This window comes from Periophthalmus magnuspinnatus, chromosome 18 (genome assembly GCF_009829125.3).
Source record: "Periophthalmus magnuspinnatus isolate fPerMag1 chromosome 18, fPerMag1.2.pri, whole genome shotgun sequence".
Classification (NCBI taxonomy): domain Eukaryota; kingdom Metazoa; phylum Chordata; class Actinopteri; order Gobiiformes; family Gobiidae; genus Periophthalmus; species Periophthalmus magnuspinnatus.
The window spans coordinates 18720312-18734857 of NC_047143.1; the positions used below are offsets into that span (position 1 = coordinate 18720312).

General features: G+C 37.1%; 1 protein-coding gene across 1 annotated transcript in view; it reads right to left on the reverse strand.

The window, feature by feature from the left end:
* Positions 1-14546, reverse strand: part of adam19a (ADAM metallopeptidase domain 19a) — a 281413-nt gene that overhangs the window by 209328 nt on the left and 57539 nt on the right. The window contains exon 3 of the mRNA XM_033983382.2: positions 3578-3659. Within this exon, the coding sequence (XP_033839273.1) occupies positions 3578-3659 (82 nt within the window). The remainder of the gene's footprint in view (positions 1-3577; positions 3660-14546) is intronic.

The following is a 14546-nucleotide window of genomic DNA, read 5'->3' on the forward strand; positions in this document are numbered from 1 at the left end:
ATTCTACTGGAGACCAGCAGGTGGTCAGTTTCATCTTAGACATGTTGTTTGAATAAGCTCACTCAACAGCACAATTGCTCTTGCAATAGAGGGAGAATGGTTCTTACTGCCAACCTTGTCTTTTGTGGTCTTAATATACCATACATTATCGGAGTCGCTGTTGATATCGAGTTTGCCATGAAACAGCTTTTGAGCTGAATCACAAACTACCTCCAGGTAAGATTCAGTCAGTTAAACATAGACAAATGGCCTAAGCAAGAAGATTTATTAGAAAACACTTATATAATAAATTATGCCAAAATGAACTACTAATTTTCTTCACTAGGCAATTGAATCTCATTTGTATTGTAACCTGAGGCCTTCTACCAAATTGACACCGAACAATAGAACATAATAGAGCTTTTTAAGTATCATTATTCAATTACGAAGTAGCACAAAAGAAGGGCATTAAATAATTGGTGCTGTTCTTGCTGTTGATGATTTGTCATTGGCAGAACAGTATGATGAATTCAGTCTTCTCAGAACTTGCTGCAGATCACAATGAAGAGCATATGAGACCAATTACAAGCCATTAAATTCGAAAACTGAGTGGTAATAGCTTCCAAGAGAGTGCAAAAGTGAGGGAAACGTGTACGTTTTCATGGCATTCAAAATCACCTGAACTATTTAAAACTTGAAAAATAATATGTCACAATCTTCTCTGTGACAAAGACGGCTTCTCCAGTGTCTTCTGATGTTGTTGATGATTTTTCACCTATATTGAAGCCAACTTTGAATTCAATTTTATTTTTAAAACAATGCAGACATAAAACCACATGCTTTTACTGACATGGATTGGCAATATACATCTCAATAAAAAATCCCAAGCTGGCGATTATAAATTACTGAATCTTGAACTTAATTATGTAGAACTGCTTTAAGAAAACAATATTCATTACCCTGCTTTGAAGAAAACAGATCCACCAGTTCAAGCTAACTTCATAAACTAAATCACTTCATTGAGTTCATTGTTTCCCATTGACAGGATTCAACTTTTCGAAGTTGTAGGATTTACACAACTTCCCTGTACTTTATATGGAGACTATTGTCACCACCTCTTCCACTAAATGAGAAAAATTGGCCTAAAGTAGCCAACTGGATTTAGATCAAATTAATACCCTAGCAATGAGCGAGCACTTTTCAGGCCACAATAAGTGTGGAAGCTCTTGGTTCACTTTGAAAGTCTGCCGTAACAGACAGGTGCAGATGGAACTAATCACTGGACTTTAGAGAGGTGCTGGAGAACTTTTAACAAAATGTTAGTTTTGATAAAAGTGAGGGGAAAAAAATGAAACAGTTAATCTCATATTTTCTCAGTTTTCTTGTACTTTCTTCAGGATAAATATCAAAATCTCAAATATCTTTGTACCAGTAATTTGTTTGGCAAACATGAGAATTTAGATACAGATATATTATTACAGGTGATTCTCAGATTCTAGAATTCCAAAAAGTAAATGTGTAATCCGTCTATCAACTGACAGATTTAACTTTTGGCTTTTACTATAAAAAGTAAATTAACAAATGTTGAATCTGATTATTTCCCCTAGCGACTAAACTCTAAAACTTGGTATTACAAACAAAAATCTGCATTTAACAATATTCATTTTAACTGCACCCAACTGTATTGAATATTCTTATGCTATGTGAATCAATGAATGCTGTGATATCATCTAGAACACAGCAATCGTAGTAGGAAGAAAGAATTACTAGCTAAAGCAAGACTAGCATGCTATTAAATTGACATAGCAAGACAACATAGCAACAACAATTTCAGTATAGGTTGTTGCAGAAAATAGACTAATTCAGACTTTGAGACTAGATATTTGTCTGTGATCTTAGATAATGGGTATATAATTTTCACACTTTTGTACATCTGTTTTGATTGTACTAACAATATATACCTCTATGAAAAGCATAAAATGATGTTCTTAAACACTCTGCAATAGTAAAGATAAGACTTTTGTAAGCTCTTATACAATCACATTTCAAGTCCATGTTATCTCCAGAATCTAATGTTTTTATGTATTCATACTTTTATTAACACTTAACACTATCTGATTGAGTCATTAACCTTTCATACAAGATATATGAAGTAATTTTTGCTTAACCATATTTTATAAGTTTGTCCAAATCCGCCGCAGGAAGTAGGCCCTAGTCCACATTCCATAGTGTTTAAACTCGTACAGCTTGTTTCCCTGCACAGATGTGATTGCCGATGTCTGTTTATGGTGGAACAGACTCCACTCCACCTGCCCACTCAGAGCAGTCCAACACATGATTTGACACGCAGCCCGCGGTGCTCATTTAAACATCAGTCCTCCGCCACAACTAAACTGGGCACATTTGAATTGGAAGCGATAAGAGCCAGGATCCACGGAGGCCAGTGCCAAACCTGTCATTTACTGTCAGTGGTGTGGCTAGGCAAATGATATAAACACATCCACAGTTGTCTTCGGACTTATTTCAAATTCAGATGATATTGTGAATTGCTGTCAACACTGCTACTCTACCATTTGAAACATTATATTATCCACAACACTGGGTCTGGTGGTTGTGGAGTAAAATAGAAAGTATGTTATTTTTTTACTTTTTGAATTTTGCCCAAAATGAATTGCCACCAGGAAGTCTGGGTTTGTTCATTGGTTACAAGTTCCTTTCTGAAATTGTGGAGCAATAAATTATAATTATTTGTGAACATTGTATTGGAGTATCCTTAAAGGGCCTCTATCCAATTTTTTCCATATATTTGAGCAAAAATTGCCTTTTGTGCCTATAATAAATTGCCAATGTATAAGCAGCTCTTGTATAAGCAGCTCCTGAAGTCAATATAAGTCAAATGCAGACACACTGTCTGCATCTAATTATAAAGCAATTAATTGTCCCATAATCAGGAAGTGCCCATTAGCATGCTAGTTGTTTTATCGTTATGGCACAACTCTGCATTGGTCTCTGTGAGAGCTTATCATAGTGAATAATTAGGATACTCATGAATGTGAAGAATAACTTTGGGCCAATACAAACCATTTAAAATGTGCTAGGTGTGTTTTTCAGATTTTTAAAGCAGCAAAAATCCGGTACAGTACCTTTAAGTTTAAAAATGCAATTATTTAGGAGAAAAGCAGTTATAACTTCCTCTTATTTGATCCCTGAAAGTTTCCTGTTGTAGCAAGTATGCCCATCACAAACGTTACATACATAGTTCATAGTAGTTCAATTCCCTTACCAGAGTAATTATTTTAAATAAATAAAGTAAGTTCAAAGTATGTTTGTGTAAACCCTCAGTTGTCCAGGTCTGATCCATAACAAAACAAAATGAAACCTCTTCACTCCTACAACGATTTGTCCAGTTGACAGATTTAAACTTTGTCTTTTGCTAAGTTCAAAGTAGCTGCTTGCGTGCATCCTATGGGTGTATTCCATATTCTGTGTATCATGTAGTGGCCAATATTAAGTTTTAAGTTTGAAACTCAAATCAGAGAGCTTCAATACTTGATGTGTGAGTAGGAGAAGAAGTACATTTCTTGTCCTAACTACTTACAGTGCTATTCTGGTTGGCCAGTGTCACCAGCTGGCCCTCCTCTGTGTAGTAGGTCTCTGTGAAGTCTGGACTGAGGAGCTCCCTGCAGAGACAAGAGACAAGAGTGATTAGAGAAGAGTTAACACAAATGATGGCGGTAAAATGGGGTCTGAGCAGCAGGTAGAAATTGGACTGAATGAACAAAATTGCAGTTAAGGCTACAATTGACAAACTGGCTTCAGGCAAGGCCATTTGTTGCTGCAATGTGTTGAGAAAGTAGGCTACACAGTGGATCTGCATTATATGTTATTATTGTAATTTAAGTGATTCACAATACTGCTGCAGTACAATAAAAATCTTCAGATATGAGTCTTGCTCAAGGGAGAGTGGTCGAAAGCCACTCTCTTTTCCATATTATCCTCATTGTTAATATTTCTTATTTTCCAAATGATAGTTATAAAACTTGATTTCTATGGTGTGTGGATCCATGTATGGTTTATTGCTGAACATGTAATCTCAGAGAAACATGATGTGATATAGGCAGATTGAACAAATAATCATTCGACTCCTGAAATATCAAAATGGTCAAAGTACTTTTATTAAAATATGCGGTATCTACATGAAATGTTTTCAATTTTAAATGACATGTCAATGAAATGGGTGATATACGCAGATTAACAGTATTCAAGGCTATACTTTGAAATTATTTTCAAGTGTACATGATTATTATTAACGATTTTTAAAAGCACTTGTTTTTGCGGGTCAATTCCAAACAAAATGAGTGACATTTTTTATTTTAAATGCTTGTGGCATAGTTACTCTCTCTCTCTGTGTAATTATTTTATGTCTCTGGCTTACATCATCTGTAGATAATGCAATGATACAATAAATTGCCCAGAAGAACCTTGGGTAGAACATTGTTGCCATGTTGCTAAGATAACAGCATTAGCTTATAACATTAGCTAATCCCATTAGCTAAACAAGTGATGGACAGCAGATGACCCTGCAGCGGCCCATGATAACAATGAGTACTTCCTGCATACACAATAAACAACACAGTGAGGAGTATTACAAAACTACAAGCAGGTTTTACAGCTCAAACAACCTGAACAAGAGTCCGTGAAAGTTATTTGTACATTTCACTAGAGGTTGTATCACCACCCTAAAGTGTTCATTAAGTTAAGAGTTGAGACATCAATTGCTGCGTAATGGGCAGCCAGTCTATAGCAACACTAGAATGAATAGGCTTTGTTTTCTATACTGATCACACAATGAGCCAACACGCTGAACAGTCCCTAATCATCCTATTGATCTTCCAACATCCACCAAGACAAGCACAAGAGTAACTTTAGTAGTGCTAAAGAGTTCTGTGAGACTGGAATATACGATTAGGAGCTGAGCTAAACTTTGGGTCCACATCAGCAGGTTTTCCGGCTTGTCCCAGTTAAAGGGAGTTTCTTTATGTAATATTTAAATAGAAAGTAAAAGCGCTTTGAATAAGAATGGTATATAATGTCTCCAGAGCAGGGGCTGACAGTTTGATGACATTACAAATGCTCTTGCATGTCCAGTTTAAGCCCAGAGGCACCTTTGCCTAGGGCCTCCATTGTCTTCACAGTTTTCATAGTCTTCTTGACGTAGCCTTAGCGCTTGTCGTGGACCACTTTCAAAACAGCATACAGCTTTGTCAGCAAGTACTGGCATCTTCGATGTTGCCTCATTCTCTAAGCTGTGAATATTGAGGCCTACATAGAGGTGGATATACTGTATCTCTGCATTTTTAGCTTCATGCTAGGTGCCGTGCTGACTCAGAGACCATTGTTTTTAAAACTGATAATCTGGGAGATGCTGAGTCACAGACTGATGCAGCTATTTCATAGACATTAGGAGCTTGTCTATGAAATAGCATAGAAAATTTTTAGTAATAACATTTTGTAGTGTATTTGTAATATGTTCACTTTTGTGTGCACCTACCCAGGGACTACAGATGGAAAATAGCTCTTTGCTAAATCTGCCACAAAGCATCTTCTCTTTTTATAAGATTAATGTGTTTGTACATGGTCTGACCCTGATAAATAAATAATAAAGTAAAACTTGTTGGCAACTACTGGTCTATAACTCTGATGCCTCGTATTTTTGTTGCAGTTGGCAGAACAGCAGTAAGTGGGTGTGCAAGACCTTGTTATATCAGTTAACTTTAAAGAAATGCTAAGTCAGACAAAGCTTGGATGATATGCATAGCTTCCCATTGCTTTCTGTCAAGGCCTGTATCATTTTCTGACATTGCTAAGCTCGCCTGCAAAAAGCATAATCTCCTCCAAATGAAATGTTGGATCAGCAGTGGCCACGCCTCTTTCAAATTGATCGAGCTGGGCTTAGATAAGAGCAAGATACAAAGAAGAAAACTTCCAAGAGCCTTGTTGTGATAGCATCAAGCTAGATCCATCAGTACTTTTCTTATCTTATGCTAATTCTTATTGCAGCCATACAAACTTTACTTCTACACTTGTGTCCTCTGTTCTGCGCAAAGACAGACTGCAAAGCAGAAGAAATAGATTTGTTGTCACCCTAAAGGTCATTCGATGCAAGGTGCCGACACACTTAACATTCACAATCTGCTGTTTTTTTCCCCTCCAAGAAAGTGTTTACAATTTGAAAATACAACAGTTGCATCTCAATATCTAGATACAGTGCTAATGCTTTATTTGGGGGCAAAATATGATAAAGTCTAATTGTCTGATGAAATTGTGTAAAGTAGTCAGGTCCCACCTAGTATACTGACCAAATGCAAGTCAGATTACGGTAATCAGATTTAATCAAGACTGTAGAAAAACTGTAGATTGTAGTATAGTAACAGTACATTTCCATTTGCTGTCCTAAAAAAGTAACCGTATAAGTCACATATGGAGGACCTATTGTCGCCTGCCGTACCGAAAGGTGGCATTCATCTTGTCCAGGGACGGAGCAATCACTCACCAAATACTTGAATGTCCCTGCATGAGCACTGGACTTACAGCCGCACAGTAGGATGCCATGGGGACACTACCATCAGTCATACTGTATCTGATTGAAAAGTGACCAGAAAGCACTCAAAGAACAAACCAGATGCAAATGGGCAAGGGCAAAATTGAATGAACTGATGTACCCAATCTCCATCTAGTCCCGGGGGCTCTATTGTATTATTCACTGAGCTAAGTCATAATACCTGTAGAACATAATCCACCTTTCTCACCTTTTTTACTGCTCTTTTGAGATAAATTCACAAAGCTGATGTGTCTAGACTATAAATATGATTCAGAACCTTCTACAGACTAAATAAATTAAACTAGTCATAGTAATGTTTCAAGTAACCTTCAGCAGACAAAGTATAGTTCAAAATAGGGATCCAAGAACCCACAAACCAAGTTCAATTTCTGCTCAGTTATATTGCAGTGTCTGGGAGTCATTCAAGTCAAACACCTAGTAAATATGTGTTCATAATGTTAACATACAAAAACATGTATAACTTTATTTGACCTTTTAAATATTTGCACATTATATTAAAGTCAGTTATTTAAGTGTACAGCTCAAGCCAGTAAGTCAAACACAAAAGGTTAAGGTTTCATTTTTAAAGACTACGCAAACATGACTGTTGATTTGACAAGCACGATGGCTTCATAGTCTGGATCATTTCGGAGCAAAGGCCTGTTGTTGACACTGCGTCACCGTGCACAATGCTGTGATGACTGAAATCAGGTCAGAGAGTTAGATATGGGAGACAATTGATTTGTGTTGCATGTTTACCATCTCACAGCTTGACTCATTTTGTCTGGTACATTTAGAACATAACAAATGGTGGGAGCGGCCTATGGAAGCAGAACAGAAATGTTGAAATCAAAAGTACATCATATTCTTACACTATGCTGACTGCTGTCCTGAACCATTTATTTTGATCAGGGCCAATAGCGTGCTATTTTCTGATCTATGTTATAATGTTCCCTATCAAAACATATCTGGACTTTTGTTTTGTTTCATTCACACATGTTTAACGCATAAACCCAGCATAATTAGCCTAAGTTCTTCTCTCAAACAGAAAACACTCTAAAAGGAAGCTGTTAACTTACTGTGGTAATTTTCAAGTCAACTTTAATTTTAGTTCAGTAGAGATGGGCAATTCCAGGGCTGAAATCATTAAATTATTCTAGTGAAGGTGTGTGAAGGTTAAAAACACAGTGAAGCATGTCCTGTATTGCCATATGACATCATAAGGTGGAACAGAGCATTCTGAGCTTTGGAAGTATACACAGACTAATAATAAAGGATTACTCAGACATGTGTGTATGAAAGAAAACATAACTCTGGGTATGTTTTTGATGAGTTAACAACAACAAGAGTCTGTTGTGTAATATAGGACCTTTAATAATTTCAGTACTTGCCATACCAAAACAGGTGACCAACAGAGGGCAGGAGAGTGCTACTCTGTTGTGCTCTTTTGAACATAACATAACACATTTTATTTTTGCTATGTGGCCATTTTAGTACAAAATGAAAACTATTTCCACATGTTTTAGAGAACACAATGGACATGGAAGTTCACTGAAAAGTAGCACCAGAACAAACAACTCAGCGTTGTAAAAGAACATTTTCCATGATACGAGTATGGCTGTAGTCCTTAAGTCATTTAGCTGATTAATTGAGTGGTGTCTTGGTTTACCAAAACTCTGTATACTTATTTTGCAAGAATTTCCATGCAGTTGTAGTCTAGTGAGTATAGTTTAGGTCAAATACTTTTTAGTTGACTAATCGATAGGGAGTTGTCTTTAAACGATCTAGAATTTTTTTAGTCGAATACAGCTATAGATATTTGCATACGTATTGCCCAGATCTTATGTGTCTATAGATCTGTCTTGTACAAAGAGGAATGAGCATTGTACTGCAGGATGTGTGCTCATTTAAAATGTGCCATGGATTGTGTGTTGTGGCTCATCAGCTGCTTTGATAGTGAATAATTAGACAAACACACCCAGACCTCTCTCTCTCACACCAGGAGCGCCGTCCGTGAAACCAGGGTCAAACTTCCATTTCCATCAAGATAAAGAATAGTCCCTGGCTCGGCTCCGGTCCTCTGATGAAACACACTAACTAATGAGGTGGGGATAAACAGCTGGGATCAGTGTGGGTGGAGGCAGTGTTTTCACAGCTCTGGTGAAGAGGGAGATGGAAGTGCAATATTACAGTAATAACAATATCAAAGGGATTCTCAGTCAGATCATTCGCAGGTCAAATTCAACTGTTGCATCTCAGCTGTTTGAGCATTTCTAGGAACAGACTGATAAAATGTGTCATCGAGAAGGCAAAAATAAAAATTCAGGTAACAGTTAAGATGGAGGGCAAAAAAACAAAGAACCCAATTTGACAAATAGCTTTTAATCTCAATAGCACCAAATGCTTCAGATCATTGTTGATATATGCTACAAGGCCATAATACGTATTGTCTTAGTATGGCATTAAAAGTATGTATTGAGTTACAGTTTTAATGCTTAAAAATATAGTTAAGTACAAGTATGAATATGATATGCAATATACAATGCAATTTTGCCCCTAATATTGAGGAAGTCCAAAATAATCTTTTGGTTGCTTTGGTAAACCACAGCATCAGGCATCCTACAAATGCAATGTAATTGAGGTTGGTCATAACACAACCTATAGTGAATCCGAGTTGTCTTGTCCTTGTTTTTAAGGGTCAATAATTCCATGGTAGGATCGACTGTGTGGTGGGGTGTTATTTTGTAAGAGAAAACATATCAAAAGTTGTTGTTGCTGTGGACAAACTTGTTTCTCCAGATCAGTGTGACCTGGGTCCTGTCCACTGCACTAGGAGGTAAACAGCGTGTTTACAACAGCAGAGCGCATTAGAAAAACAGGGCCATTGTGTGTCATAGCTGTCCAAACATGCGACAAGACAATGACTAAAACCTATTGAGAGAGAAGGTCTTGTTGAGCAGAAGTTCCACAGGGTGCACAGTGTAACAGAGAGAATGTCCCAGACCATTGAACAGATTCACTTATTTCTTTTTATTATCATTTGTCCTGTGACATGAGGGTTCATCAACACAGAGGAGGAAGGAAGACTGAGATTTAAAGGGACACTGTGCTGCTTTGGTGAAATGTTTTAGTCCTCAGATAACCTCAACCTGGATTCAACTCTTACACCTTGAGTCAAATTCAAATGTGCACTTAAAACAATGTCATTAAATGTCATGTCATTAAAACATGTCAGTCATGGCAACAGAAAATAATAATAAAAACTCAAACATACTCAAAATATAATGCCCAACAAAAATAAAATAAAAATTAAATTGAGCAAGTAATGTTCTCAAGAAGTTCTCAGGGAATAGCAGGGAATTCCACAGATGATTTTCTCAGGTGTGGGAGCCTCATTCCCAGCTCAAGTAGAACTGAAGTAGAACTGTATTTAAAGGGATGAAAAGGGATGAAAGAGTTAAATGTATTTGGTAGTACGCATATAGATATCCTTTGGGATCACAGCATATTTACTGGTTCACAGGCAAACCATCAGTCTAACATTCACCTTTCATTGGCCTGAAGTGTAATCTACAGGGAGTGATCTGTCGCTATAAAAAGATGACATTTAGATTTTTTTTTTTTACTATTATTATTAAAATTGAAGTTACTCCTTTCATTATTCAGAACAGCTGTGACTTTTAGGTAGCTATAGTCTACAGGAGCCATTTCAAGAACTCGTTAGTTAATTACTTCAGGATAATTGTCATTAAAGGGCAACATTTCTCAGGAGATGTTTTGGTTATTTATAATTGTGTCATCACAGAGCCTAAAGTGTAATTTTAATTAGAAGAAGTAGAAAAGAATAATACACCAACATATAACTTTTTAAACATAAACCACTTTTATTATTGAGATGTTGTAAAATGATTAAAATTTTACAATTTTACAGCTAAACAGTCATCTGTAATATTACTAGCTTAGTTTCACACAGTTTCTCAGAATAGACCCGCCTTCATTCTCTGAAACACAGCACTGCTGCATGTGTGAGCGGTTAACCCAAGATCACCTGAAACTACCACAAACCACTTTAAAACCAGATTTGTCAAAAAAAAAAGAGAAAAAAAAAAGAAAATGGGGGCTTGTTGCTACCAAGCAACCACCATATTGTGCTGTGTTGTTGATAAATGCATTATGCAAAAGAAGAAATTCATTTGTTTCCTGAAAGGCAATCCATCACAACAGGTTGTTTTAATAATTGCCTATTAAAAAAATCATATCTATCACAAAATGACAATATCATGAGATGCTGTATTAATGTTGAGATTGTTGTAAAGATAAAGATACCCTCATAATTGTATTAGGTGAACTGTAGACCTCAATCTGAGCAACAAACAATCTGAAAGCAACTTTATTACCAGTGCTAGGCTTTGCTAAACTGTTCAGTTTTGAGGAGAATATAATCTTGGGGGTCCTTCAAATGTCTCATGTGGAGCTTAAAATCAGCTGTCACCTAAAAGGAAAATGTACCTCTCTCGTCCAAGCAATCAATAAAAAACAAAACACACAGACAAGGACATGTGGCACAAAACCAATGCTGTCGTTGTTGGTTTTACAAAGTCCTGTTAATCTGCACTCTGACAGAAAGGACACGAGCACAAAGAAACACAACCTTTCTCCCACTCTCTTCACTTTAGTTGTTTTCTGCTGCCAGTGTGGGCTGTTTTATTTCAAAAGTCATCCATTTATTGTCAAGCTTCAGAAATACTTGCTTTGTCATATGTTTGCATAGGGCTGCAGCAATAATCGTAATCCAATCGGCTCTAGTTTGCACCAACATTTTGCACTTTGCATCTGAGGTTTATGGGTATGCTGGTCATAAGCTTGGAGAGACCTACTACAAAGTCTCTATTATTAATTTTTTATAAAGGTGCTACTGGAATAATATGACATCAGCATGCACTTAAAAACCTTTTCCTCTACATACTGAGTATCATGCCCCAAAGCTACGCTTGAATGCAATCAAAATAATGTATGTTTACTGTCCTATGTACAATAAAACTTTTTACAGGCCAGTTTATTGTAAGTGCACTAGCCACTGGATGGCAGCACTGAGTCAATGCTACAAATACTTGTTTTTCTTTATTATCCCTTTTTTTCTGGAATACACTAAAATAGTGCCTCCTTCTGCTGTGCTTCATCTTAATGCAAATACACATGTTGAGGTTGGAATATTTATATTTTGCTTGATAGTAGAAACCATGTATGATAAATTGGTCTAAAGCGGCTGCATAAATGTTTACAGAATGCTGTTTATAGTTGGAGGTAGTCTGTGTCCTAACTTTATCCTGTTCGGAGAAGCATGTAGCAACTGCTGCAAAACACTTTGCTTGTGTGTAGATAAATGTACTGAAATCCTTGACCACACTGTTGACCAAATACAGGGATTTGAACTTAAGTTGTTCATAAGGACATCATTTTTCAATCAGTTTGCAGTCTGTCACAATGTCGCCTTCAAAGTGTCTCTGTAATTGCACACGGAAAATAGTGGCCAAAAGTTAAGTGAACTTATGAGACGGGTGAAGTGAACTTATGAAACGGGTGTTTTAGTGAATGTGACACTTGTTTCTCAAAATTGAAAACAGGAAGTTGCATATCTGTTTTTCTGTTTGAGCTCCTTATGCACAAAACTGCTGATACTTCCCCTCAATTCAATATCAAATTGAGTATCATTTCTTTTCATGAGATGATTGAGTAAATGATTTCACAATACTGAAGCTGCCAAGTGCCTTTTTGTGCAATGTGACCTAACCACTAGGCCACTCAATAATAACCACAATAGTCAAGCAAAAAATGTAGAAAAGATCAAATATCAGAAGCATTACCAATAAAGATTGAACTGAAATATCTTTTTTTTTTTAAATCCTGTAGATTTTTTGCAGTTTCTACACCACCCAAAAATTCAGTGAATCTAAAAATCTAAACTACACTTTTTTTTTAGAAAAATGCACCCATATTCTCCTATGAAGTCCGAGCTTTAGATTGATGCATGAGGTAATGACAGGCATCTCTCTGTTGATTTATAGTAAAGCTTGTAACTCACACTTCAGTCGCGACCATAAACCACTAGCAGCGCTCTGAGGTACAAGTTGGTGGAGCCATTAGAGCCAAGTTGCTAACAAACAGAAACAACAGACTGGGAGAGCACGCAGCTGTTTCTATGAACTGATGCCAAGTGGTGAGGCCCAGCGGAGAGTCCAAGTCCATGTATGTGTGACCTATTGACCTACCTCTAACTGTAAGTGCAAGCAGCTGCTCTTATCTGCTCTGTTCATTCTTTCTACTAGAAGTTCCACGTGACGTCAGTGGTCTCTGAGAACTCTATCAAGCAGGTTTGACTTTTGACCTGTGAAAATGTTTTTGGAGGCCGATCGAGACAGAAAAGACTAGTGGCCGAGGGAATAACAGGAGCTCTCAAGGCTATGTCCTAGTTCTTATTATTTGACCTCTGGTAATGTTCGGTTTGTTTGAGCAGCTTACCAACTTGACTTGCCAGATGGTCACACACAACTCTTGGTCAAATAGTTAAAGGGGCTGCACATGCCATGATGGCCTCAAAAAGGGAGGAATAACTTTGGACCACTGCAAACTGTAAAAAAAAATACTAGTTCTGTTTTTATGTTTTTAAGAAGATAAAAGGTAAAAATCAGGTACTGTGCTTTTAAATAAGTACTTGATAATGACACAAATGTGAGAGAATAGTGTATCCAGGGCTTAAATAAAATGACTGTTAGACCATACCAGCTGGGGGAAGTTTTGCCAAGAGTGTCAGCTGCTTTCCAAAATATGGATATTCACTCTGCCAAGGACTGACAACATCAATGAGCACATGGAACCTTGAAAGGGAAGATATGCAATATGTCATCAACCAAAAGTTTGAATTTGTTTTAGAAAGATGTTGACAATGCCACTATACATTTGGCAATATGTCAATGTCAGCTTTTACACTTATGACATGACATCATTGTTTACATAGTAGAGTGCTTTCTCCATGATAAGGAGAAGAAACATGATCTTCTTCAGGGATTTCTGAAGTCATTCTTCACTGACGTCACCCTACTGCTTTCTGAAACATGCAGTGTTATTTTGAAAAAAAAAAGTGTAAGTAAGCTATTTGGATATGAATCTACTTTGTGTAATCCATCTTATGTTTTGGCCCATTACAGCGCAGTGTAGTCAGCTAGATAAACCTGTGACAGCAGCATATAGTGATTTACAGTAGTTCCCTTCATTTTGCAGGAAAAACATACTCTTGCTATTCTCATTACTGCTTTTTTGCAAGATGGTATAATCATATTAGAATGGATTATAGCAACGTATAGCATATCTACCACGACCTAAATGAAATTAAGGCCAACAATAGATTGTGTTTTGCCTTACGGAGCTGAGAGCATCGGTAAGCAGGCCTCCTTATCAAAAGAAAAATGGCCACGTGCCTAACGAGCTCGAGAGCACAGGCGAAGAGAAAGGTAATTGAAGAACGGTGGTGAATCGTGCATATTGTGTAGAAGAGCTGAGGAGGACATTTATCATGCAGCAGGACAGACACGCCAAACGGGACGCGGTGATAAGGCAAAAACAAAAGGGAGCATAGGCCATGGGTTTCCGTAGCAACGGACAAACAGTTTTAGCAGGACACCATAACAAATGGATAGTAGGTAACAGTCAAGGAGCACCCAGGCTGGGTATGGAGACTCAGGGGAAACATCCAAACCAGAACAGCAGGTGATGTGTTCTGGACAACTGGAAAACTATTTAAGGTCAAGGTCCACTATACATTAGCATACTATACAGAGAATATCCAGATTCCAGTCTTCAGACACTAATGCAGTATTAGGATTGTTAAGAATGTGTTTAACCCCCTTTCTAAAACAAAAGTCTACAATATAGCTTTTTTAAAAGTATTGTTATATTTATAAAACTTTAA